The sequence below is a fragment of the Drosophila innubila genome (genome assembly GCF_004354385.1).
Source record: "Drosophila innubila isolate TH190305 chromosome 2L unlocalized genomic scaffold, UK_Dinn_1.0 5_B_2L, whole genome shotgun sequence".
Classification (NCBI taxonomy): domain Eukaryota; kingdom Metazoa; phylum Arthropoda; class Insecta; order Diptera; family Drosophilidae; genus Drosophila; species Drosophila innubila.
The window spans coordinates 2,158,057-2,185,480 of NW_022995373.1; the positions used below are offsets into that span (position 1 = coordinate 2,158,057).

General features: G+C 33.3%; 1 protein-coding gene across 1 annotated transcript in view; it reads right to left on the bottom strand.

Annotated features, from left to right (window-relative positions):
- Positions 1-484: 484 nt before the first annotated feature.
- Positions 485-27,424, bottom strand: part of LOC117782605 — an 83,302-nt gene continuing 56,362 nt past the window's right edge. Inside the window, exons 2-7 of the mRNA XM_034619624.1 lie at positions 23,830-24,038; positions 10,453-10,588; positions 5,556-5,689; positions 1,429-1,551; positions 1,166-1,367; positions 485-1,017 (exon numbers count right to left, since the gene is read on the bottom strand). Of these exons, the coding sequence (XP_034475515.1) occupies positions 707-1,017; positions 1,166-1,367; positions 1,429-1,551; positions 5,556-5,689; positions 10,453-10,588; positions 23,830-24,038 (1,115 nt within the window). The 3' untranslated portion in view covers positions 485-706. The remainder of the gene's footprint in view (positions 1,018-1,165; positions 1,368-1,428; positions 1,552-5,555; positions 5,690-10,452; positions 10,589-23,829; positions 24,039-27,424) is intronic.

Below are 27,424 nucleotides of genomic sequence, written 5' to 3' on the forward strand. Positions count from 1 at the left end.
GACTTATGTACTAATTGCTTATTTTCGGCTTGCTATTTGGGGTGTTTTGGAATTAGGTTAAATATATATGTATCGTATATGAGTATTTGATTTTCCATACATGCATAATTGTATATGGTACATATAAATGTCACATATAGTAATGTAGATTTTTGTATATGCATATGTATATTTTTTTGTATAAATATATTAATTATAGAGAACTAAAGAGAAAAGCTTAGCACAACATTTTTTTGAATGAAAAAAGCTACATTTGTAAACCGCGACAATTCGCAACATTTCGTCTTAGAATTCGGCATTGGGTGCCAAAACATTGTGGCTCGGCTGTACAAGGAAATACATTATTTTTGTGATGGTTTTGTTGATAATCGAAACCTTTCGATATATAATAGGTTTTTATTGGAACCAATATTGCCGGCCTATTTTCATGTTCGACAAGAAAAATAAACAATCATTGTTTTGCATGATTTGCCTTGTAAGTAATTCTGTTAAATGCCTTCGAAGCTACTTTGAGCTAGCATATTTAAGTATATGCTGTGTGTTTGTGTGTGTGTATTGGTGTAAATATTTCAGAGACATTTTGCAGTTGCTTGTTGCCTAGGGCTAAACCTTCACATCTTAAATATGTTGCATATATTTCCTCGTTTGCTTTTCGCCCCGCATTACCCTCCCTGAAGTGTGGCACTAGAGTTGCGTGACAATTGAATCATGTTAATTGCCTGATACATCTGCTGCATCCTTTGCTGCTACTGCTGCTGTTGCAGCTGGTCACCCGCAGGCTTTGTTTCTGACGCTGTTGTTGCTCCTTTTGCGATGTTTCATCCCGCATTGGCAGTTTCCAGGGCTTTGTAATCGCCACTAGATGCGACACTAATTGCCTGGCCAGCGACCAGCTGAGTAGGGTCAGCATCGTTGCTGTTGCACCACTGAGTGCCACAGCTTGGCTACTGCCCGAGCTGGCACCTCGCCATGCGGCACCGCCTTCCTCTAAATCTTCGGCGCCATCTTCTTCTTCGCCTGAGGATACAAAATGAAAGAACAAGTCTAGCAAGAAATAGAAAAATGCACGCATATACTATTTGTTGTTTTTGCTGTTGTTGTCTTTTGTCTCCGCTATACAGCGAATCTTTGTGTATGTGAAAGCTAATTGGACATTCCAACTTACCCTGCAGCTGAGTCAGGTAACTGTTCTTCTTGCTGTGAAATTGGTCATCCTCGTGCAGCGTATACTGGTCGTATACTTCATCGGGTTTCACGTGATTGCCGCCGGCACTACCGCCACCATATTTGCCCAATAGATCCGCTTCCAAAATAGTCTTTTCCGTAGTTTTCCAGTACACATCATGCAGTTGGGCGCTGCAGCGAAGCTTCATATAGAATGATACATATCAATCACTTTTCCATAATCACGGTGGCAATTGAACTTACCTTCAGTTTGCCATTGTCAAAGTGCTGATCGGTCACCACAAAATGAATTCCCACAATTGCAGTTTCCATTTCGCTTCGTGTATCCCGTAGGATTTTATGATGACGAACATGTGCGGGATTCACCTGTGGACGAAATAAAGAAAGGATTTAACAATAAAATGTAAATTTTTTTTGCATGTATTACTTAATTAATAAGCAACATAAAAAATAAAAACATTGGGGATCAGCCAACTTCTCGCTTCGCTCGCGGTGAGGTGTAGAAGCTCTACAGTCGAGCCAAATCTTCGCAGTCGTTTGATTTAATGACCCATAAATAAAATGACAAAATGTTAATATAAAAGAAAAGTAAACATTCATTAACCATTAAACATTTTGAGATTTACATAATTAAATAAGCGATTGAGTCAAAAATAAAAACAAAATTATTTTTTACATGAAATGATGTTAATTTTTATTTTATTATGCTAAAATAACATGGTTAAAATAAGTGGGAGCATGGAAATATTGCCATTGAAAGTAACAATTTCCATCATTGTATATTATTAGCATTAAGAACAATCATGATTTTTCGATGCAGAAAGATTTGAGCCCTCTTAGACGGCTGTAAAAAAACCTTAAAAAAAAATGATAGGTGGGGCTTTAAAACTGCTCAGATTTCTCATAGCGCGCTGCAAGCAAATCTTCATTTGAAAACGTGAGGTTGTGTCCTAAAAAACTAATTTTCTCAAAAAGCGCACATTGAGACCAACTGTGTTGAATTGAGAATTAATGACAAGTGTTAACAATTTTTTGTAACTTTTTGCGAAGCTTAACTTTCGTTTCAAAAAGCATCTATTAACATCACTTGCCAAATCACTGCGGACGGCAGTTCGCGCTGTTGACGAAAGCAGCACGATGAATGCGAAAGACGACTAGTAATATATACAGCTAATATTGACAATTTGCTACGACTGTCCGATCAGATCGAGTTATATACCGATCGAAAGGTTGAGTCCAACAACAAAAATGGCGAACTAAAACTTTTTCTAACTCACCTGCATTACGAGCTAAGGGGGTGTAAGTGGGAGGGGAAAAATTTTAATGATTGCAGCTAATTGGCCGTTGGGGCTTTCAGGTAAAATTTAATTTTTATAATTAAAAATACGCCTCGATTGATACCTCGACCACCAGAATCCGACGACTAGTTCAAAAGATAATTAAATAAGAAATTTTAAGTGGACATCTCAAAATTAGATGAAAAAAATGTTTGTCTGTTTGTTTGTCTGTTTGCATCAAAGCGCTCAAAAATGATTTAATGATGGGGATCTCTTCCTTTTCGAAAATCTAGAAATGCTTGTTCTACGACTTTTTCAATTTCCCGCTAGTCTAGCGGGAAAACGCTAAATCCCGCTTAAATTGAAACCTCAACAGTTTCCAAGCCATAGAAGCTACAGAAGCTATATATCATTGGAAATGTGTGTTTGAGGGCTTTTAAGCTGACTTTTTTTCTAAAGTACTCAGGTAACATTTTACAGGTGAAATAAGGTGTTTTATTTTACATTTTGGCGATTTCTGACAAAACGGCTCAAACGATTTTAATGAAAATTGAGGATGTTGTAGTACGTACAATTTTGCGTTTTTAAGTATATGACACATAAATTTTAACACAAAATTTTGAAAAATATTACCTGTTTACTTTATATACGCATTTTTCTCGAAGTATGACAAATTTTTTTGTCATAGAAGGTACGGGGTCTCCGACAGAAGAGTATGCTCGGGCGGAGGACCCTACTTTTCCTTATAATTGAAGGAAAAAATTATTTTTAATATGAAAGAAATTCGACAAATAAATTGTATATTTTACAAAAACTTCTGATATCCCACAAAAAAAACCTCTACACGAGGTAAAAGTCTAGTGACGAAAGCAATTTCTAGCACCAAAATTTTTTATATCCAATTTTGTGAAGAACAAAATTCAGTTTAATATAAAAATTTTAAATAAAAATATAATTTAATAATTAAAAAAAAGAATATTGGCATTCGGCACTGCGCAAAAAGTAATTTTTATGTACAAAGCAGCTCACCCTTTTTGCGCACAGTGCACAATGAAAAAAAATTTAGCTAAAATGACTGCTTAGTTAAAATATCTTAAAAAACAAAAAAAAATTTCATACTTAAGGTCAAGCCGCTCTACAAGGAAATCATAAAAATCAATAAAACATGCATATATATAAAAAAAATTTTATATCGCCATATCTCCATAGATTTTAATGAATCATTTTTTAAACGACGCTCAACTAATGCAGCTTTGCAAAAATAGATTAAAACCGAAGTTCAGAAATTCTGTCGAGTTTTCCTTGAATTTTAAAATAAAACAAGCTACAAAAAAAGCTTAAAAAAAACAACATTTTCTTAATTCAAAAATTGATGGCTCTAAAACTAGTGGTTTAAATCTTAGACTATGTATATATGAAATATAGATATATTCATTAGCTTTTATGAAAAGTAAAGGTTTTGAAAATCGGTGTTGCCACTCTGGAGTAATGATGACAAAAGTGGGCGTACCTCTAAAAAACGGATCAAAAAAAAAAAAATTGTAAAAAAGAAACTCTGCCATAGAATAAAAAAAATGTTTTTCGTCGTTTGGGGCCCCATATCTAACAAAATATGAGTAGCAGAACAAAGTAAAAACACTAATTATTAAAATACATTGCATATTTTGACTTTTTTAAATGATTTTTAAAAGCACTGCAAATTTACACTTAATCAAAGCACGAGGTGTTAGTGATGTAAATTTGGGTCGAAACTTCGATGTCAATGTTCATCGATGTTTACAAAATGCAAATTCGATGGTGTATAAAACATCGGTCAAAAACTTCGATGTATCGATGGTGTCCGATGCTCCTTTTTCTTAACAAAATTCCATTTAAAAAAAAAGTAATAAAAATTAAGCGTTGACATGTTATATACAATAAAATAATACAAATGTTTTCTTCATAACATTTACAATTTTTTATTGAAAATGTTTAAAATAAATATTATCACAATAAACTCCGTTGATTAAATTCCGTTGATAAATATTTTTGACTAACAATGTTTTAAATTATAATAAGAACAATTAGTGCTACCGTATCAGTCATATGCATCGTATGTTATGCTTTTATAGCAGTCTTAATCGTTACGACCGATGTTTTTGTCAAACTTCGATTTGGTTTCTCTATATTGCAAGCAGATAAATAATGAAAAAATAATAAGGTTTTTACAAAAAAGTGGTCTTCAACCGATAATTATTATTATTACTATATGATAAAATTGTCTGATTTGGTTTAAATTTAACCAATAAGTTAGTATAACACACCAAACCAGCAAAATATTTGCATATCACAGAATCCAGAATAAAGGCGACACCCCGCCCACTTTTCTAGCTCATTTGTGTATTGATATTATATGCCTAATGCAAAAAACTAATCCCAAAAAAAACACATTCGTTCTCGAGCTATTAATTAATTTCAAGAAAATGGTAAAATTCCCCATAGTCGCCTGTTTAAAACATTCTATCAGCCATTGCTACCTATCCACTTATTTGATCTGGGATTATTGTAAAAACTGTGGGTGTGATGGTTCATTCATTCATTATGCACAGAATTGTGACTTTTTAACGTATCCACAAAGCAGCAGTAAGTGCGGTGCAATCACTTACACAAAAAAGCATTGCATACATTTGAGCGCACAAATGGTGATGGTAAATTAGTTAAGCAAACCGAAAAGGTCAAACAAAAAATACTCATTTTACATTGCTCATACACAACCCACCACTTCCCTCCCTCCGCGTTGGCATTGTAAGAGTAACGCCGAAAATGTTGACTGAAAACAATGTGTACGCCACGGAGGAGAATTTCCCAAAGCATTTTACACATTTTCATGCCCAGTGCGTGCATAAAACTGCGCCAAAATATTAGAGACAAGAGTCAAAACAGATGCGTATTTGGGCGGTGTGCATGTGTGGGTGCTTCTGTAGTAATTAAATAGCTCATGCCATACTTCTCACGTTGCGCCCTCACAAACACCGACAGACACACGCATAAATTACGCTCAGATGCCGTTTAAAAACAAGAAAATTGTGTTTGCATAATTTTCATTGGCCTCACCTCTTCATTATTCACCGTCCATGTGAGATTCGCCGCCGGCCGTGAGTGTCGCGAAGTGCAATTGCCCCGCAATATGTCGCCGACCCGATATCGTTGCCGGATTCCGGTTATGAATGGTGCATTGTGAGGAGTCTCTATAAATGTAACAGAAATATAAAAGCGAGTTAGTTACAACGAAAAACAGACTTTTAGGCAGGAGGGCCATCAAATTTTTTGTTTTCCAAATCGGCCAATCACACCACATCAAATATAGTGTATAAATGATATAAAATTGTCGATGAGGTAAGTAAGCTAGGCATATTTAGGTAAACATATACATCGTCTGCCAAAAATTCATTTCAAATATCAATAAAATTATTTATTATTGGTATATCTGGTAAAAAAAAGAGCAGTTAAAATGTATTATACGTTTTTTTTATTTAATTTAAGCATTAATATAATTCTTTTCGAACTGTTGTTTTCAAAAGCAAGTCCCTTCAAAATCTTCAAAAATCTGTGGTGTGGAATTCTCAGTACTATATTTAAATGATATACATCTTAAAACTAGAGCCTTTTAAGAATTATAGGCTTGGGTTTATGTATTCATGATAAGTATTGTAGTTCTGACATGCGGGGAGTATACTCAGTGTAGAATTAAAGGAAAAAAAGAAAAGACTGGCACTACAACGAAGTGTCTGTTTTCACAAATTAAGTACAGGGACTCTTGCCGTCGGGTTATTTTTATTGAACATTTTCGAGCGAATCTGGCCCTCGATTGTCACTACACTTAGAAAGAAAAGACAGATAAATATCAAACACATTTGGTGATGATTCAAAACCGAATCTTTCTTATTTTTTTGTTGACAAAACATCTACATTTGATTTCAAACTATGGCCCATGTTCTCGATGCATAAATTTTGATACTTGAAAAATAATAGTATAAAATTTAACAACATTACATTGACATGTGAAACAAATAAAAGTTTTAGAACATTTTGTGAACAAACGTTCACAAACCATGAACAAGTGGTGTCACGCTGTTTTCGACTATGTTTGGGAACGATTTTCAAGCGTTTCGACATGATTTTTTTCTGAGTGTGGATTTGATAAACTTCACGTCGTTCGCGGCCGACGTGTGTAGTTATGTGAAGGGTTTTGTTGTTGCTTTTTTGCCAACATTTTGCGTAATGACTGGATAGTACTGATCTCTGTGGTTACACAGTCTATAATTAAAATTCATTTGTAAACGTGTTCGAACTCAAACTCGACTGTTGCACATTTTTTTAGCGGTGCAATAACAGCGTTAACACCGGCAGCAGAGATTTCAAAATATATAAAATAAGCTCGATTTGCTTATTTTACTTGACATTACATTTGGTTTGTATTCCTTGAAGCAAAATCCTTAGTTTAAGTACTGACTATTAAATTCAAAAAATATATGAAAAACATGATCTTTTTATTATAATGTGCTATTTTCGCCTTTCTCACCCATACAGAAGTTCAATGTAAGCGCAAGCTTGAAGTAAGTCAAATATAAAAAGGAGAAGCAATGAAAAACTGTCTAATTTCATACATGGCTATCATATTCGATGTCGACATGGAAGAGTCGAGTTCAATTGGGCAGGCCAAAGGGCTCCGATTTGAGTTGATGTTAATATGCAGTGGTTAGAGAGCAAGCGAGCTGATGCTGTGAGTGGTGGTGAATTAAAAATGAACTGAAAGTAAATAAAATACCCACAAATTTGCTAGCGCCGGATGAAGATAAAGATATTCAAGCAACGAAATTAAAACTAGTCGGCCGGTGCTACAGTCGAGCATACTCGACTGTCGGAGACCCCGTACTTACTATGGCAAAAAATAAAAATGGAAAAAATTAAAAAATATTTAGTTAACTTAAATGCATATTCTATCATATTGGTTACAATGTCTCATATAACATAAAAGATTTTCATACTCGGACTTGATTTTCGCCCGATCGGTCCTATGACAGCTATATGATATAGTGGTCCGATTTGAACCAACTCTGGACAAAATATATAAAACTAATTTTTATGCATATTAAATCAGTTTGGTTACGATATCTCATAAAACAAAAAAGTTTTTCATACTAAGACTTGATTTTCGCCCGATTTTAACCAACTTTGGACACGATATATAAATATTTATTATTTATTTATTTTCTATCAGTTTGGTTACGATATCTAATAAAACAAAAAAGTTTTTCATACTAAGACTTAATTTTCACCCGGTCGGTCCTATGAAAGCTATATGATATAGTGGTCCGATTTGAACCATATTTGGTCAGGATATATAAAACCAAGTTAAATGCATATTGTATTAGTTTGGTTAAGATTTCTCATAAAACAAAAAAGTTTTTCGCACTAAAAAGTGATTTTCGACCGATAGAAAAAATGTATTTATTCACTTAACAGGTAATTTCTTCCAAGCCCCTCAACCAAAATTTATGTTTCATATACCAAAAAACGTGAAATTGTACGTATTACAAAATATTTAACAAAAATCGCTAGAGCCGTTTTGTCAAAAATCGCCAAAATGAGGGCTAAAAAACTTTATTTCACCTGTAAAATGTTACCTGAGTACTTAAGAAAAAAAAGTTTAAAGGTACGCCTAAAAGCCCTCAACACACACCTTTCTAATGATATATAGAACATATCTGAAGCTTCTATGGTTTGGGACTCCGGGACTTATCGTTTTCCCGCTTAACTAGCGGTTTTTTCAAAAATTTGTAAAACAAACATTTCTAGATTTTCGAAAAGGAGTAAATCCCCAAAATTACATTTAAGCTTCTTTAGCGCTTTGATACAAACAGAAAAACAAACAAACTGACTTTTCATTTCATTTTGAGAAGCCCACTAAAATTTTCAAATGTATTTATCTTTTGAGCCAGTTATCGGATTTGGATGATTGAGGTATCAATCGACGCGTATTTTTAAGTAGAATTTTTAAAAAATACAAAATTTCACCAAAAGGCCCCATTAGCTCCAATCATTTAAATTTTTCCCCTCCCACTTACACCCCCTATCTCATGACCCAGGTTGGTTAGAAAAAGTTTTAGTATGCCATTTTGTAAGTTAAGACTAAACCTTTCGATCGGTATAGAACTCAACTAACTAACTATTTTTCAACTTAGCTGTATATCTTGTTAGTCGCACAATGTATGTAACAGGCAGAATGGGGCGTGGCAGACCCCCCCAAAGTATATATATTCTTGATCAGGATCAACAGCCGAGTCGATGGGGCCATAGCCGTCTGTCTGTCCGTCAGTCCGTCTGTTTGAACGCTTCGATTTCAGAGATCATATGAGATACAGACTTCAAACTTGGTATGTAGGTTCCTGGATACCATAGGCAGATCAAGTTGAAAATAAAGTTTAAGTATGAAAAAGTTTTTTGTTTGTTGAGATATCGAAACTAAGCTGATAGAATATGCATCTGGGCTTGTATTATACATCCTGACCAAATTTGGTTAAAATCGGTTTACTGTATCATAAAGCTGCAATACAGACGGTCAATCGAAAATTAAGTCTTAGCATGAAAAAGTTTTTTGTTTTTTAGATATCTTAACCAAACTAATAGAATATGTTTAGATTTGTACATCCTGACCGAAGTTAGTTTAAATCGGTCCACTATCTCATATAGCTGTCTTAGGGTCGATCGGAGAAAAATCAAGTCTTAGTTTGAAAAAGTATTTGTTTTTAGAATATGCATTAATGTAAGTTTTTGTACATTCTGACCAGATTTGGTTCAAATCGGTTCAGGGTATCCTACCGGCGAGCGTGCTCGACTGTAGCCGCATCTCACCGCGAGCGAAGCGATCAGGTTGCGGAGGCCCCTTGGCCTCTTTATTATTAAAGAAAACTATTTTATATAAAATGAAAGAGATTTTAGAAAAATAAATTTACATATTTTATTATCTGTCTGCATTAATGACAGTTATAATATAATGTCAAAAAAGGCAATTGCAAAAATTTCTGATAACCCACAAAAAAAACCTCTACACGAGGTAAAAGTCTAGTGACGAAAGCATATTCCATCCTGAAAATTTCAGATATCCAATTTTGTGACGATAAAAATAATGTTTAATATAAACATTTTAAATAACAATATAAATTAAACAAAAAACTAGTACGCACATATTCGTTAAAACAAACCCAATTCACCCCTGTACTTTTTTTAAGTACGGGGTCTAAAAATTGCAAGTGATGGCATTTATACTGCAGTTTCTGTCGTTTAAAAGCAAAGGGTCGCTTTTTCAACATTGGGTTTATTCGGCAGGTTTTTTTCTTTACTTCTGATGGATCAGTAATCAGTACCTGCTAAATGACATGATAGCTTCTTATACAAATCAGACTACGTCGTTTTTCACCGTTCGTACGAAGCAATTATTATCAGTTATCAGTTATTTGAGAAGAATTTAAAATTTTTAGTGGTTGAAAATTTCCTGATGAATGTAATAAGTAGCAACAAATTTATATAATATAACTTTTTTGAAAGATAAAAGAATAATTATATTCACGCTGCCAGACTTGGCGAAAGAAAGCCGGATTTGGAGGGAAAATTCAAAATTTGGCAGAAAAATTTGAGACTTGGCGTGCAAAAGCGAATCTGTGAGTTTGGTTGAGATAACTTAAAAAACAGAACAATTCTTCATCCTAAAGCTTAATATGATCCCGATTGTTGCTATGACAGCTATTTTGAAAAAATTGTTAAACATCGTAAAATTTATAAAAATGTTAATAAATTGAAATTAATAAATACAAATAAAATCTGTTTAAACAAGTATCTAAAATTTGATTACGAAGAAAATTACACAAGATTTTCAATTTTTATAAATTTTACTATTTTGGTCGCGGTGGACCTTTCTGCCTCCTTTATAAACTTACATATTTCTACTTACCAATAACCTCCAATTCGGCGGCTGCTATTAATGTATGAAATGAGGGCGCATCCGCAGATACTTCGCAACTGTATTTACCGGATGTTGGCATTGTTACCGCATCGAGCACCACTTGACTCTCGTTGGAAGCTGGGCGCTGCAAAAAAAAGTCAAACGATGAGAATGGGAAGTAAATGACAAAAGCGAGATAAAAAAATATTTAAAAATTAATCGAAAATGCTATATCGATTTGTTGATGCTGGTCCAGAAAATATGTACTTAACTAGGGGGCTCATACCTTTAACCAGCTGTTTTGTTCAATAAATTATGGTCGTGGTCGTGGAAATAGCCTATTCATCTATTTCATTTATTATTATCAATTACGATTTAAAAAATACACGGTGCGACAGTCAAACAAATTTTATTAAAGTTACGATAAAAAAAACTTTACTTTCAAATTGATAGGGTTAAAACATCAAATCGACCCCTTTTCGCGAAATTATCGTACCAAAAAAAACCTCTACACGAGGTAAAAGTCTAGTGACGAAAGCTATTTCTAGCCCCGAAATTTCTGACATCCAATTTTGTGACGAACAAAATATAGTTTTATATAAAAATTTTAAGCTAACTTTTCTAACCAACCTGGGTCATGAGATACGGGAGTGTAAGTGGGAGGGGAAAAATTTAAATGATTGCAGCTAATGGTGCTGTTGGGGCTTTTTGGTAAAATTTTTTATTTTTTAAAAATTTTACTTAAAAATACGCGTCGATTCATACCTCAATCACCCAAATCCGATAGCTGGTTCAAAAGATAAATAAATTTGAAAATTGCAGTGGACTTTTCAAAATGAAATGAAAAGTTAGTTTCTTTGTATGTCTGTTTGCATCAAAGCGCTAAAGAAGCTTAAATATAATTATGGGGATTTATTCCTTTCCGAAAGTCTAGATATGTTTTCTACTACTTTTTGAAAAAACCGCGTTAAGCGGCAAAACGCTAAATCCCAGTAAAATTGAAACCTCAACAGTTTGCAAACCATATAAGCTACAGATATGTTCTATATATTATTGGAAAGGTGTATTTGAGGGCTTCTAGGCGGACCTTTAAAGTTTTTTTTCTAAAGTACTTAGGTACTGGTACGATAACTGGTTCAAAAGATAAATAAATTTGAAAATTTCAGTGGACTTTTCAAAATGAAATGAAAAGTTAGTTTCTTTGTATGTCTGTTTGCATCAAAGCGCTAAAGAAGCTCAAATATAATTATGGGGATTTATTCCTTTCCGAAAGTCTAGATATGTTTTCTACTACTTTTGGAAAAAACCGCGTTAAGCGGCAAAACTAAATCCAGCAAATTGAAACCTCAACAGTTTGCAAGCCATATAAGCTACAGATATGTTCTATATATTATTGGAAAGGTGTATTTGAGGGCTTCTAGGCGGACCTTTAAAGTTTTTTTTCTAAAGTACTTAGGTAACATTTTACAGGTGAAACAAAGTTTTTTAGCTTACATTCTGGCGATTTTTGACAAAACGGCTCTAACGATTTCTGATTTTAATATGTTTTAATACGAACAATTCGCGTTTTTTGGTATATGAAACATAAATTTTGGTTGAGGGGTTTGGAAGATATTACCTGTTAAGTGAATAAATATATTTTTCTATCGGTCAAAAATCACGTTTTAGTACTAACAACTTTTTGGTTTTATTAGATATCTCAACCAAACTGATACAATATGCATTTAACTTGGTTTTGTATATCCTGACTAAAGTGGCATCATCGGACCACTATATCATATAGCTGTCATAGGACCGATCGGGCTAAAATTAGGTTTTAGTATGAAAACCTTTTTTGTTTAGGCGAAAATCAAGTTCTACTTTGAAAAACATTTTTGTTTTATAGGAAATCTTAACCAAACTAATACAATATGCAAATAACTTGGTTTTATATATCCTGACCAAAGTTAGTTCAAATCGGACCACTTTATCATATAGCTGTCAAAGGCCAGCTCCAATATTAAGTCTTAGTATGAAAAACTTTTTTTTTCATAGTTAGTACGGGGTCTCCGACAGTAGAGTATGCTCGGCTGTAGCACAAAAATAATTTATATTATATGTAAAAAGAAGCTCACCCATTTTGCTCACAGTGCACAATGCCAATTTTCGCTTTTTTTTTTATTAATTTATACTTTTATTTAAAATTTTTAGATTAAACTGAATTTTGTTAGTCACAAAATTGGATATCAGAATTTTTGGGGCTAGAAATTGCTTTCGTCACTAGACTTTTACCTCGTGTAGAGGTTTTTTTTGTGGGATTCGCATAGAAATAAAGATATAACTTTTTAAAAATATCGATTTTTAAATCGAATTTCTTACGTTACTCCTTTATTGTCATATTCAAGCGTCATCTTTTTCATCTGTAGATGCCAATTCTTAGAGAAGGAGCCTAGCAATATTTTTGAGTCACGTTCAATCACGACTGTGTTGAAAATGAAGTATTTTCTTTAATCTCGTGCTCACATGCTTTCGTTTTTGCGACACGCATCAGCATCAACGCTTCACTAAGACGAAAAACCTTTGGTTTTCATGTGCTTTGCGCGTTGTTTTTTAAGCTGCCCAGCAGAGCTGGACCTCAAAGAAACATTGGTTGAAGTTGAGGAACATTCCCTGGACATTGAGGAAACATGGAGCCGTTTGTATGAAAATGATTGACGAGGAAGCTTTCCTATACATTTCTCAACGTTTCCCTTAACAAGAACCGTTAGTGACTCCTCGTGTAATTCTGCCAAAAAATCCCCAGGCACTAAACTATAAAAAAAATATTTCAAACGTATTGTTTTTATTTTGAGTTTTTTAAATTGTTTTTTTTTATTACTTTATTTACTTTGTTTTTTTATCTTTTAATTTATATTGTATTAAATTATTGTTTTATTTATGGGTGTTCTAGTGGTGTTCGAAAATCAAGCACAGGGAATTTCAGTTCTGCTGGGTGGGTATGGACAAAAGATTTGACACAAGCGAAGGAAATGTGCTCAATATTTAGCTGTCTGTGAGCGAGTGTCAGTGTTGCCAACGCAACACTCAAAAATAACCAAAATTTTGATGGAAACTCTGTTGCGTTAGTTGTGCTTTGTTCACATTTTTAAAAACGCACAACTGATAAGATTACATTGAGGAGGCATAGGGAATGAAAAATGACGAAATATCCTATATTTAGTTTATTATAATTCAAATAAGAAGAATATGCAAAGACACAAAAAAGTTATGTGTGGATTCTTCTCTTTAATAAATAAACTAATTTATATAATTTGGGCCGACAAATTGTTTTAATCTTATCTAATATTCTGGCAATTTTGTCCTGGTTAAAAAACTCCAAACGGTCATTTTAAGCTTGTCAGGCGTAAAATTTTTGAACAATTCCAGATTTTTGCAGTCACCCGGGCTAAAAGATAGCAGTGTAGTGGCTCTGCTTAAAACATTCGGGATTGAGAATGTATTTGATTATTTGAAAGGTGAGTGTTAGTAAGAATCCCACAAAAAAACCTCTACACGAGGTAAAAGTCTAGTAACGAAAGCATGTTCCAGACCAAAAATTTCTAATGTCCAATTTTGTGACGAAAAAAATAAATTTTATGTAAAAAATTTAAAAAATTATATAAATTAATAAAAAAATATCACGAAAATTGACATTCAGCACCGTGCGCAAAAACGGAAGGCTACCACGAACATAAAAATTACTTTTTGCGCTGTGCTGACTGTAAATTTTGCATGTTTTCTCTTTATTAATTTATATTATTATTTAAAATTTTTACATTAAACTTTATTTTTTCGTCACAAACTTTAATATCAGAAATTTTGGAATTTGATAAAGATGTCATGTGTCAATTTTTCAAAAATCGTTTAAATGTAAGCATAAAAATCCTTATTTCACCTGTAAAATGTTACCGGAGTCAAACACATCTTTCCAATGATATATAGAATATATCTGTAGCTTTTATGGTTTGCAAACTGTTTCGGTCTAAGTTTTAGCGGAAAATAGCATTTTCCCGCTAAACTAGCGGTTTTTTTTTTAAAAGTCGTAGAACAAACATACATCTTAGGTATTTTAGCGCTTTGTTGCAAACATACAAACAAACTGACTTTTCATTTCATTTTGAGAAGTTCACTAAAAATTTCAAATTTAATTATCTTTTGAGCTAGTTGTCCGATTTCGGTGATCGAGGGATCAGTCGACGCGTATTTTTGATTAAAAATTTTTTTTAAATGTAGCTCGATCTGATCGGACAGTCGTAGGAAATTTTTATTGTTAGCTGTATATATTGCTAGCCGCCTTTCGCACCCTTCGTGCTGCTTTCGTCACTAGCGCGAGCTGCCGTCCGCAGTGATTGTTTTCAACTTGTGCAAAATTAATTCAATACACATGCACACAGGCTTTTCGAAGCTCGTCTTTTTTTGTTGTCTATTCTAAGAAGTTATTCCTTTATACACACACTCAGATACATTCATATGTATATAAAGTGTTTTTTTTATAAAATATATTGAACATACTAAGTTTTAAGTGCCGTGAAAGTTTATGTAATGCAAAATGTATGGATTTATATACACGAATATGCCCAGTAAAACCCGAAGCAACGTGTTCCGCCAAGCAATTCCTTCTGGCAACCTTATGATTCATGCAAAATGAGTAGTATATGGCTTTACAGGGTGCTAAAAGAGCTCAAAATACCTTGCCATAGGAGTACGCTGCATTTGCTGACTTTGGAAGGCTAAATGCCAGGCCTTTCAAAACGTTCGCTGCTCTGCTATGTATGTTGTCACGCCCTCTGCTTCGCAAAGAGAGCCACAAACTCTGTCAACTACCACGAAAGAGCGGGCATAGCATAATTTTAACGTAATTTTAACTTTAATTTCGTCTTTGTCTCTGCTCTTCTTATTGTATACATACATATGATCTGCATTTTCAAATGCAGCTTGCAATTAATACACCGAAAGAAGCAGAGCAGTACACAAGTGAAAACGAAATCTTTGTGAATTTGCCAATAAATAAGTGAAGTTTTTATATTTTTACCATGTAAGTATTGTATTTCTGTGTCGTGAAAGAATATTAATAATAATACCAACATATTGTTTTGTATTTTAATGTATTTCGTGAAACGGATTTTGCCAAACCAAGTCGACAAGCTAAAAACAGTGAATATGTACATAACTTTATTTATAATACGGAAAAGGCGAACATTCGAGTTAGAGAATAAATCTAGACTAATCATAAAGTGTGTTGGCGACGCTTAGCAAACCTCGTCTGTGGGATCTTGGAGATGGAATCTGCTCTTAAGTAAACAGAGATCTTAGCGATCGCTCTGTTGAGATGACGAACATTTGGGGCGCTAAGCAACAGCTTGGATTTGTGCCGCGTTGACAATACTGACCCTTAGTCAGCTAGCGGATATTTATGTTAGCATAAGGTTCGTGGGAGCACTTGAAATGTTATTTTCACTGGCCCTCTATTCTTATTGATATCTTATTACTTGATACGAGAAAGTGCTTAGGCATACATAAGTGAGGTGTCGTATTAAATAATATAAGTGGGTTTGTGTAGTGGATATGTCACTTCCCCAGCCATAAACTAGTCGGCCGGTGCTACAGTCGAGCATACTCGACTGTCGGAGACCCCGTACTTACTATGGCAAAAACCAATAATGGAAAAAAGTTTTTCTTACTAAGACTTGATTTTCGTTCGATCGATCCTATGACAGCTATATGATATAGTGGTCCGATTCGAACCAACTTTGGACAGGATATATAAAACCAAGTTATATGTTTATTGCATCAGTTTGGTTACAATATCTCATTAAACAAAAAAGTTTTTCATACTAAAACTTGATTTTCGACCGATTGTTCCTATGGGCGCTATATGATATAGTGGTCCGATTAAAAAAAGAAAAAAACTGGATCTGCCTGCAATATTGAGGCATCTACATACCAAATTTGGTTTCACTATCTTTTAAATTGTTCCTATAATTTGGATATGAATTTTTTTTTTTCGATTAATGGGCGATAAAGGGGGCGTGGCCGAATTTTGAAACAAACTTGATCTGCTTGTAATATAGAGGAACCTACATACCAAGTTTGGTGTCTCTAGCTCTTATAGTTTCTGAGATCTAGGTGTTCATACAGACAGACAGACAGACAGACAGACAGACAGACAGACAGACAGACGGACATTGCTATATCGACTTGGCTATTGATGCTGATCAAAAAATATATATACTTTATAGGGTCTGCCACGCCTCCTTCTGCCTGTTACGCACATATTCGTTAAAACAAACCCAATAGACCCCTGTACTTTTTTTAAGTACGGGGTCTAAAATTAGCCTGTCCTCAGGCGGTGATTGTAGGGTATAAAGTTGGGATAGATTCGAGTACAATATTTGGATTTTCGTTAACGTTTGAAATTTGATTTAAGTTTACATTATTTGTTTGTGGGTTTGTTTCTGTTTGTTTTTTATAATTAACAAATATTTTGTGTGGTATGTTTTTATACTTATATCTAAAATATAGTATTAGAGTGATTATAATAGTTATAAGTGTCGTTAATGTAATAGTTTGAAATGTATTCTAATGCTTTGTTTGTTGTTGTACAATTTCTTTTGCTTGGATATAGGAAAGTGGTTCTAATTTAGTTACGTTATTGTTTACATAAACTGTTTGTGTGTAATCTAACATAGAGCTTGTTATTAACATTTCTTCTAATTGAAGTGAAAAGTTAAATGCTTTTATTATATTGTCACCTTCTATTGTTATTTCTCTATTCAGACAATTTTGATTTAAAATAGTTTTAGGTAAGTTCCATGTCAACACTATATTAGGCTCTACGTATTTAATTTCAAAAGTTTTGTGTGTCTTTGAATATCTACATTCGGTTGATGCTTGATTTAATATTCCTGTAATGCATTTGTCCATAACTAGGTCTTTGGTTTTATCTGTGTAAGCTTGGCTGTTTTGTAAGTAATATTTATCATGGATAATTTCAGTTAAAATGTTTTTGTTTTTGTCTGGATACGATTAATATAATTAATATAATTTCGCGAAGAATATGGGAAATTATCAAAATTTCGATTGTAGTTATTTTAAGCCATGTTGAAGTTTTAATGTTTAAAATCTTTTCAGAATTTACGTGTGATAATGGACTATGTTTTAGTAATTTAGGGTTAAAAATACCTAATGTTGTCAGTTGCATTCCTAGCTCTATATCTTCTATGTATTCTGTAAATTCTTGTAAGTTAAATGTTATTATTGCTAATTTTTCTTCTCTCTCATTAATTAAACTTAAAGTGTTTATAACTTCTATTCCTTTATTTACTGCATCTATTACTTGGTTTAATTCATTTGCTTGGACACTGTTTTCTGAAAGGTTATTTATTTTTGTTTCTAATTCTACTTTATCTTCTTGATTTAATGTGCCAAATAGATATTTGTAAAATGTTCCTACAAAATTAATTAGACCTCTTTTATTACGTTTTGCTAATCTAATACCGTTCATTTCTCTTTCTAATTTCTCTGTTAAATATTGAATTTGTGTTAATGTTTCAAATTCTTTTGCTTGTTTTATTAGATTATTGTATGTATCTTCAATTTTTTATAAATTAACAGTTAAGTAGTGGTATTCGTAATTAATTGGTAAGTATTTAGTTCCTGTTGTGAATATAAGATATCCATTTTTCGATTGAATCGGGTTTATTTCTAAGCTTTGGCCATTAGTTTGTTGAGTCAAAAATATTATTAAGAATAGTATTGGAAATAGTATTGTTTTATGTAGTGGCTTTCTGGTTTGAGTTGTCATTTGATGTTGATCTCGAATTATCGTATTTGCTTTTGTTAATTTTCTTTTTCTTCTTAAATTTAGATTTGTAATGTATAATTTTTCTGCCTCTATTTGTCTCTTCGAAATGTTTCTCGTCTAATTGTTTTAGATTACCTGTCTTCTTAAATGGGTTAGTTGATTTTGATCGCACTAAAGGTGATTGTCTATAGTTAGTGTCAATTTCGAAATCTTTACGTTTTTTGTTTAGTTTCTCTATTTGATTTAAATGAGTGTTATATTCTGGGGTTCCTGCGTATATGAAAATGTCTGCTGGTATTCTACCTGTAGTATTATGTTTAGTTTTGAGATTATATGTATAAAGTATTATTTCGAACCTAGTCAACTTATTTTCACTGTTTATAATTCTTAACTTTCATTAACGGTTTTATGAAATCTTTCAACATCAGAAATGCCATTTTTACTTGTAGTAATATTAATGTCCACTCCTTCGAATCTTAACCAGTTTTGTAACGCTGAGCACATAAATGCTGAATCTTTGTCTGCTTTTATTTCTTTTGGGTTACCCATTTCGTTAAATATTTTAAGTAACGCTCTTTTTGCTTCTAGCCAATCTCTACCATTTACTTCGATAAGGGATGCGAATTTAGAATATATGTCTATACAAGACAAGAATTGTTTGTTGTCCACCATATTAAAATCTATAACATATTTTTCTCTAGGGTTGAATGTTTCTGGAGTAAGTTCAAATGCTAGCTTTGTGTCTCTATGTTCTGTTTTGGCAATGTTACAAGTTTGACATTCGTTAATAATGGTTTGTACTAAATTCTGATAATCTGGGTAGTAGTATTTTTCTTTGAAAAGTACGGTTAATTTTTCAACACCTGGGTGCAATAATTTCTTATGTGTTTTAACGACAAATTCTTTAAATTCTGCATATGTTTGAATGTCTGTTAACATTTTATTTGATCTCATTACTTTTGTTAAATTATTTGGACTTATTATTTCTATTAAAGCGGTTTGAAATGTTAGGAAATCTACCTCGTTATGAAAGTATATAACGCTCCTCTTTGTACATAGATATTCTTTTATTAATTACTTAGTGTGGGTGTTTGTCATTTCTTTGTACTTGATTTGTGTTCTAGTCTTATGAAAATAGTGCAATACATTTACTTCATTATTGTTACTTTTAACGAATTCTATTTGTCTGTTGTAATAGTTAATTGGTCTTTCTGTTATTGAAATATAATTTTGATTATCTTCTTGTGCGCTATACACTGTTGCTGCTGTACTGTTGGAAAGTTCCCCTAATAAATTCTCTTCTAGTTTAAAGGTTTGTGGTCACTGAGAATTTCGAACTTTCTCCCGAAAAGATATGACCTGAAATATTTGGTGGCCCAAACAATTGCTAAAAGTTCTTTTTCAATTGCTGAGTAGTTCGTTTAGTGTTTGTTTAGTGTTTGGCTTGCGTAGCATATAGGTTTATGGTCTTGAAATAGTACTGCTCCTATAGCAATGTTGCTTATAAAATAATATGATTATTAAATAATCACTGAATTTTAATTGAAAAAAAATAAAAATTGAATGCCTTTCGCCCACGGCAGGACTCGAACCCACGAACATTGTCTGACTTTCCGCCTCTTATTACACTAAGCCCATGACTGATCGGACGCCAATTTGTTATATAATATGTCAACTTAATTTTCATGTTATCAAGTTATTCGAGATTTTATTACTCGCCAACGCTCCCTTATCAAATCAAACAGTAAAATTTATTATTTGAATATCTTGACTGTTTACTGTCCGATAGAAGTGAAATTTTCAGCAAAAATCTAGGATACTTTTCTCTTTTTAGACCCCGTACATAAAAAAAGTACAGGGGTCTATTGCGTTTGTTTTAACGAATATGTGCGTAACAGGCAGAAGGAGGCGTGGCAGACCCTATAAAGTATATATATTCTTGATCAGCATTAATAGCCAAGTCGATGTAACAATGTCCGTCTGTCTGTCTGTCTGTCCGTCTGTGTGAACACCTAGATCTCAGGGACTATAAGAGCTAGAGACACCAAACTTGGTATGTAGGTTCCTCTATATTGCAAGCAGATCAAGTTTATTTCAAAATTCGGCCACGCCCCCTTTATCGCCCACAAATCGAAAAAAAAAAATTTCATATCCAAATTATAAGATCAATTTAAAAGCTAGTGACACCAAATTTAATACGTTGATTCCTCAATATTGCAGGCAGATCCAGTTTGTTTCTTTTTCTAATCGGACCACTATATCATATAGCGCCCATAGGAACAATAGGTCGAAAATCTAGTTTTAGTATGAAAAACTTCTTTGTTTAATGAGATATTGTAACCACTGATGCAATAATCATATAACCTGTCCAAAGTTGGTTCGAAGCGGACCACTATATCATATAGCTGTCATAGGACCGATCGGTTGAAAATTAAGTCTTAGTATGAAAAACTTTTTTGTTTTATGAGACATCGTAACCAAACTTATAAAATATGCATTTAATATATCCTGTCCAAAGTTGGTTCGAATCGGACCACTATATCATATAGCGCCCATAGGAACGATCGGTTGAAAATCAAGTTTGAGTATGAAAAACTTTTATGTTTTATGAGATATCGTAATCAAACTGATACAATAAGCATATAACTTGGTTTTATATATCCTGTCCAAAGTTGATTCAAATCAAACCACTATATCATATAACTGTCATAGGACCGATCGGGCGAAAATCAAGTCTTAATATGGAAAACTTTTTAGTTTTATGAGATTTCATACCCAAATTTATAGAATGTACATAAGACTTGGCTTTTTATAGCCTGTCGAGCCTGGCCTGTTTTGAAACAAACTTGATCTGCTTGCAATATAGAGGAACCTACTTACCAAGTTTGGTGTCTCCAGCTCTTATAGTCTCTGAGATCTACGTGTTCATACAGACGGACGGACAGACAGACAGACGGACATTGCTATATCGACTCGGATATATATATACTTTATAGGGTCTGCCACGTCTCTCTCTGCCTGTTACGCACATATTCGTTAAGACAAACCCAATAGACCCCTGTACTTTTTTTAAGTACGGGGTCTAAAAACAAAATTAAATTGGTTGCAGTAAAGTAATTTTATGTACAAAGAAGCACTGTGAGCAAAAAGGGTGAGCTTCATTGTTCATAAAAATTACTTTTTGCGCAGTACCGAATGCCAATTTTCGATTTTTTTTACTAATTTATATTTTTATTTAAAATTTTTAGATTAAACTGATTTTTTTTTCTTCACGAAATTGGATATCAGAAATTTTGGAACTTGAAAGTGCTTTCGTCACTAGACTTTTACCTAGTGTAAAGGTATTTTTGTGGGCTTAAATGATTACAGCTAATGAGGCCTTTTGAAAATAATTTTTATTTTTTAAAAGTTTATATCAAAAATAAGCGTCGATTGCTACCTTGATCACCCAAATCCAACAGCAAGCTCAAAAGATAATTAAATTTGAATTTTTTAGTGGACTACTCAAAATGAAATGAAAAGTCGGTTTGTCTGTTTGCTTTAATAAAGCTTAGATTTGATGATCGGAATTTATTTCCCCTCGAAAATCTAGATCTGTTGTTTTACGACTATTTAAAAAACCAGCTAGCTAAGCAGGAAAATGTTAAATCCTGCTAAAATTGAGCAGTTACAAACCGTAGAATCTACAGATATTTTCTATGTATGGTTAGAAAGGTAAGTTTGAGAGCTTTTAGGTGCACCTTCCAACTTTTTATACGAGTATGGAGTTTTAGTCTGAAAAAGTTTTTTATTTGTTGAGATATCAGAACTAAACTAAAAATAAATGCATTTGGGCTGGTATTATACATCCTGACCAAATTTGGTTAAAATCGGTCCGCTAAATCATATAGCTGCAATAGAGACGATCAATCGAAAGTAAGGTCTTATCTTAACCAAGCTGATAGAATGTGCATTTAACTTTGGTTTGTCCATCCTGAACGAAGTTTGCTAAATCGGTCCACTATATCATATAGCTGTCATAGGATTGATCAGTAAAAATCAAGTTTTAGTACGAAAAAGTTTTTTGTTTTCTAAGACATTTTAACCAAACTGATTGAATATGCATTAATGTTGGTTTTGTACAGTCTGACCAGATTTGGTTCAAATCGGTTTCATATATCATATAGCAGCCATAGGAAAAATTGGTCGAAAATCAACTTTTATAAAAGAGTACCTGGGCTCAGTATATCCCAATGGCGAGCTGGGGACGGAGACCCTTGGTTTTTTAAAGTACTCAGGTAACATTTCACAGGTGAAATAAAAAAATTGTAAACAAATTTTGCCAGAGTGCAACATATGGTAAATAAGACGTATTCTGTGAGTTTGGTTAAGATAGCTCAAAAACCTAAAAAGGTTTTCATGCTAAAGTTTAAATTGAGATTGATTGTTTCAAAATTTTGAATTCGTTTGACCACTCTTACCCTGAACGCCCATATAAGACCACGTTGCGGATATGTAATCTTCATGTAAGAAGGAAATTTCTATGACAATTAAGATTTTTAGAAAATGAAATGAATTATGACTAATTTTTAGGTGGTCAAAACTACATATATATTCGGATATTGTCGAGCAAACTTTTAGCAGCGTTGCATGAGAGAAATAAAACGTACCTGCTAATTGAAAGTTCCGAAAAGGCCGCAAAATGCATTAGAAACATTAATTAATAGACACTTTCTACTTTATTTTAACATACATAACAGATCGCAGAAACCTGCAGAAAGTTAGTTTTTACTCCACAGAAGACGAGCATTTTTCTTGAATTTTGTTAATTTTTGGACAAAATAAAACAATACACATAAATGACAAATAGCAAATGCTAACAAAATATTTTTTGGTTTATCCTTTCCACATACGCTGACCTTCAATATCCATTATTAGCAATGAGTTTCGCTCCAAAAATGTGCAAATGCGAAGACGTCAAAGTCATCAAAAATTTCCAGCCAATTTTAGCAATGCTAACAGCTGACTAAACACCTGACTTTAAAGCCCGATAAAATTTTCACGGTTGCAGTAATAGCGAAAATTATTATCAAATATTCATAGATAAAGTATTTACTTTAATTATGGATTACTAAAATTGTGTTTTATTTCCATTAGTTATCGCGATTTGGCCCAGTGTGCTATGATCCGATTTTGAACGAATTTGATAAGTGTATACCAGGCAGTCTCAAATACACAATCTGTGAGTTTGGTTGAGATCGCTGTAAAACAAACAAAGTATTTTATACTAAACAATTGTCTCAAAGTGTGAACTTTGACCCCGATTTTGACCCCCTTGTAGTTTGAATTTCGCAAAACGCCGGCTTTTTGCACGATAAAATTGTCTAATCTATGTTGTGTAAAAATTTCAGCCTCCTAGGTCTAATGGCTTGGGCTGTACAATGATCAGTGAGTCAGTCAGGACAAAGAATTTTATATATGTAGTGTACATTTTTGTTTTATTCAAGATTGCTCGTAGCCAGTCACCCTTGAGCTAAGCGTTTTCTCTTCAGTATTATTAATATCTTTAAATTATCTGAGCTTACCCGTACTTTAACCCCAGGGAAATGAAAGACCTTCATTGGAGGCGTTTCCTTGGGTGTATATCTGTAGAACTCTCTTCTCCCCTTGTACCATTTAACCGAATACAAACTGTCATCCTCGATGTCGTAGAAACATTTAAGCACAACCTTTTCGCCTCGCCTCGCAGCATGTGGTACCCGAACACGAACGTCCCGCAATGCACTGGAGAGTTCTGAAATGTTAAAAAATATGTGTACATATATAAATATTAACAGATATTTTAAAGTTTAAAATGTATTTGACAGCATACAAAATCGACAAAGTACACAAATTATTGTAACAACGAACGCGTCCTAATAAAAATAGCAAAAACTCTCTATTCGTTTAATGAACACGATTTTCTCATTTTAAGACCCCGTTTTTATTAAAAGAACGGGGTTCCATTATATTTTTTTTAAAGAAATGTGCGTAACAGGCATAAGGAGAGATCTCTGAGATCTAGGTGTTCATACAGACAGACAGACGGATTGCTACATCGACTTGGCTATTGATGCTGATCAAGAATATATATGCTTTATAGGGTCTGCCACGCCTCCTTCTGCCTGTTACGCACATATTCGTTAAAACAAATCCAATAGACCCCTGTACTTTTTTTAAGTACGGGGTCTAAAAACTTGTTTGTGTTTTTTTGAGATATTGTAACCAAACTGATACAATATGTATCTAACTTGGTTATATATATCCTGACCAAAGTTGGTTAAGATCGGAACCCCTATATCTTTGATATATTTTTGAATTTTTAGCAGTATTAGCTCCGACACTCGAGAATGCTCGACTGTAGCTTCGTCCATCTAGTTTGTTTTTCGAAGTATCTTAACCAAGCTGATGCATTCAAGTTGGTTTGTGCATTCTGACCGAAGTTTGTTTAAATCGAGCTGAATTATTTGCATCTTGCGAGTATCAAGTTGTAGTAAGAAACAGTTTTTTGGTTTTTGAGGTAATTGAACCAAACAGATAGAATATACCTTTAAGTTGGTCTTATATAACTTGACCAAATTTGGTTTTATTCAGCTTACTTTATTACACAGCTGTCTTTGGAACAATTAGTCAAAAAATTTAGGAAAGCGCTCTGCAAGGACATCGAACTTTCTGCGTTTCAAGTATCTAATTGCCTGGGCTCTGGGTAACAGTTAACAGTAAGTGCGGGGTCACTGACAGTCGTGCATGCTCGTCTCTAGCAACGCGAGCGAAACATAAAGGGGCGGAATCCCCAACTTTTTTCTTTGTTTTCATTTTTACGATTTGTATTTTATTATTAATTTTGATTTTTTTTTTACGGCTTTGAAAATTATTTATGATATGCATTTTATTATTAAAATAAATCCGCTTCGAACTTTATGAACTTCACAATTCCCAGGGTAAATCCCTGGAATCCCATAGAACAACTTATATTTATACTTCTGGCTTCTACTGATTTTTCATTCAATTATAATTGAATTATTTTATAATTTAATACTTATTAAACGTGTCATTTGGCACTCTTCTAAGCATATGAGAATTTGTAGCATAAATAATATCGGCTTTATTTATTATACCGTGTTTATGTGAAATACTGAAATTTATGTCCATTGTCCGACGCTGACATTTGTACACTTGTCGTCACTTGTTTATTGTCAGCACATTTAATGCCATCAATTTAAGTGCCTGTCGTTGTGCATTACAAATCAACATTTAATAAGGCCTGCCTTTTCGTTCTCAACATTTCCTGCTGCATTTATTGCGTGTATGTAATAATATATAGTATACAAAACCCTATAAATTCTGATTTCGTATGAGAAAATGCGATGGAATTAAAAAATAAAGCACGCCTCTGGGAGTGTCATAAAAATTGTTATAAAATACGCATATACTAGTAGATTACTGTCAGCACTGCAGTGAACTGCGAATATGTCCTATAATATTATTCAAAAACATTAATCGTATAAATAAATCAAATAATCGGAAGAGATAAAGTCAAGCATTTGTTACTGATAGTCACCGTATACGCAATCTGCGGTCTGCAGTCGCAGGTCTGTGCTAACTATGATTTCCTTTTCGAGTGTCTATAAAATGTATATACAGGCCTGTTCCGGTTTTCACTTAAAATTTACGAATTTCAATCCGATAATTTGACCCGAATTTCCCATAAATTTCCCTGAAATTTTCTACGAATTTCCCTTCTCTGACTTAGTGCATACTTTGCAGCATTGCTGAAAAGCATTCAAAGAAAATGAGCTGATTGTACAGATAGAATTTACAGTGGTTTCAATTTAAAAACCGGTCTTTTCAGCATAAGAAAAATTTAAAAATGATTTTCGAAAATTTGATGTTGCCTAATTTTAGGGCTGAAAATTTATTTTTCACAGAGTGGTCAGCTCCGATACAAATCTAATATATTTTCTTTCTATTTAATTAAACAAAATTTTGTCAAATTTTGCCTGTGTTTCATTTTGAATTACGCTATTCTGAAAGCAATCAAATTGTTGATCAAAATATGTAGCAAAAAATGTACTCGTTTCTGCACATACAAGGGCAGCCCTACTATATTACCCATATATTTTCACAAATACTTTCGGAAATTAGAACAAGTTGATCAAATCCGACAACTTGTTTAGGTTAGAATCGCGGTGTGAAAAATTTCAATTAATTTAAAATCAAATAAACATTTTATAATTTATCTGATGATGCAAAATTGCTTCTAATATATTTAAGTATCTAATAAATATTTTGTTTTCACAATGAAAATCATCAATTTACGGACGGCAGTTAGCGTTAGTGACGAAAGCATCACGAAGGGTGCGAAAGGCGACTAACAATATATGCAGCTAAGATGGAAAATTTGCTACGACTGTCCGATCTGATCGAGTTATATACCGATCGAAAGGTTTAGTCCTAACTTACAAAACTTTTCTAATTCACATGGGTCATGAGATACGGGGGTGTAAGTGGGAGGGGAAAAATTTAAATTATTGCAGCCAATGGTGCTGTTGGGGCCTTTTGGTAAAGTTTTGTATTTTTTAAAAATTCTACTTAAAAATACTCTATTGAAACCGCGATTGATTGATACCTCAATCACCCAAATCCGATAGCTGGTTCAAAAAATAAATAAATTTGAAAATTTTAGTGGACTTCTCAAAATGAAATGAAAAGTCAGTTTGTTTGTCTGTTTGTCTGTTTGCATCAAAGCGCTAAAAAAGCTTATATGTAATGATTTATTCCTTTTCGAAAATCTAAAAAAGGTTGTTCTACTACTTTTTGAAAAAACCGCGTTAAGCGGGAAAACGCTAAATCCCGCTAAAATTGAAACCTCAACAGTTTCCAAACCATAAAAGCTACAGATATGTTCTATATATCATTGGAAAGGTGTGTTTGAGGGCTTTTAGGCGTACTTTTTTTTCTAAAGTACTCAGGTAACATTTTACAGGTGGAACAAAGTTTTTAGCTTTTATTTTGGCGATTTCTGACAAAACGGCTCTAACGATTTCTGTTAAATTCTAATATAGTGTAACAGCTTTTTGGTATATGAAACATACATTTTGGTTGAGGGTTTTGGAAGATATTACCTGTTAAGTGAATAAA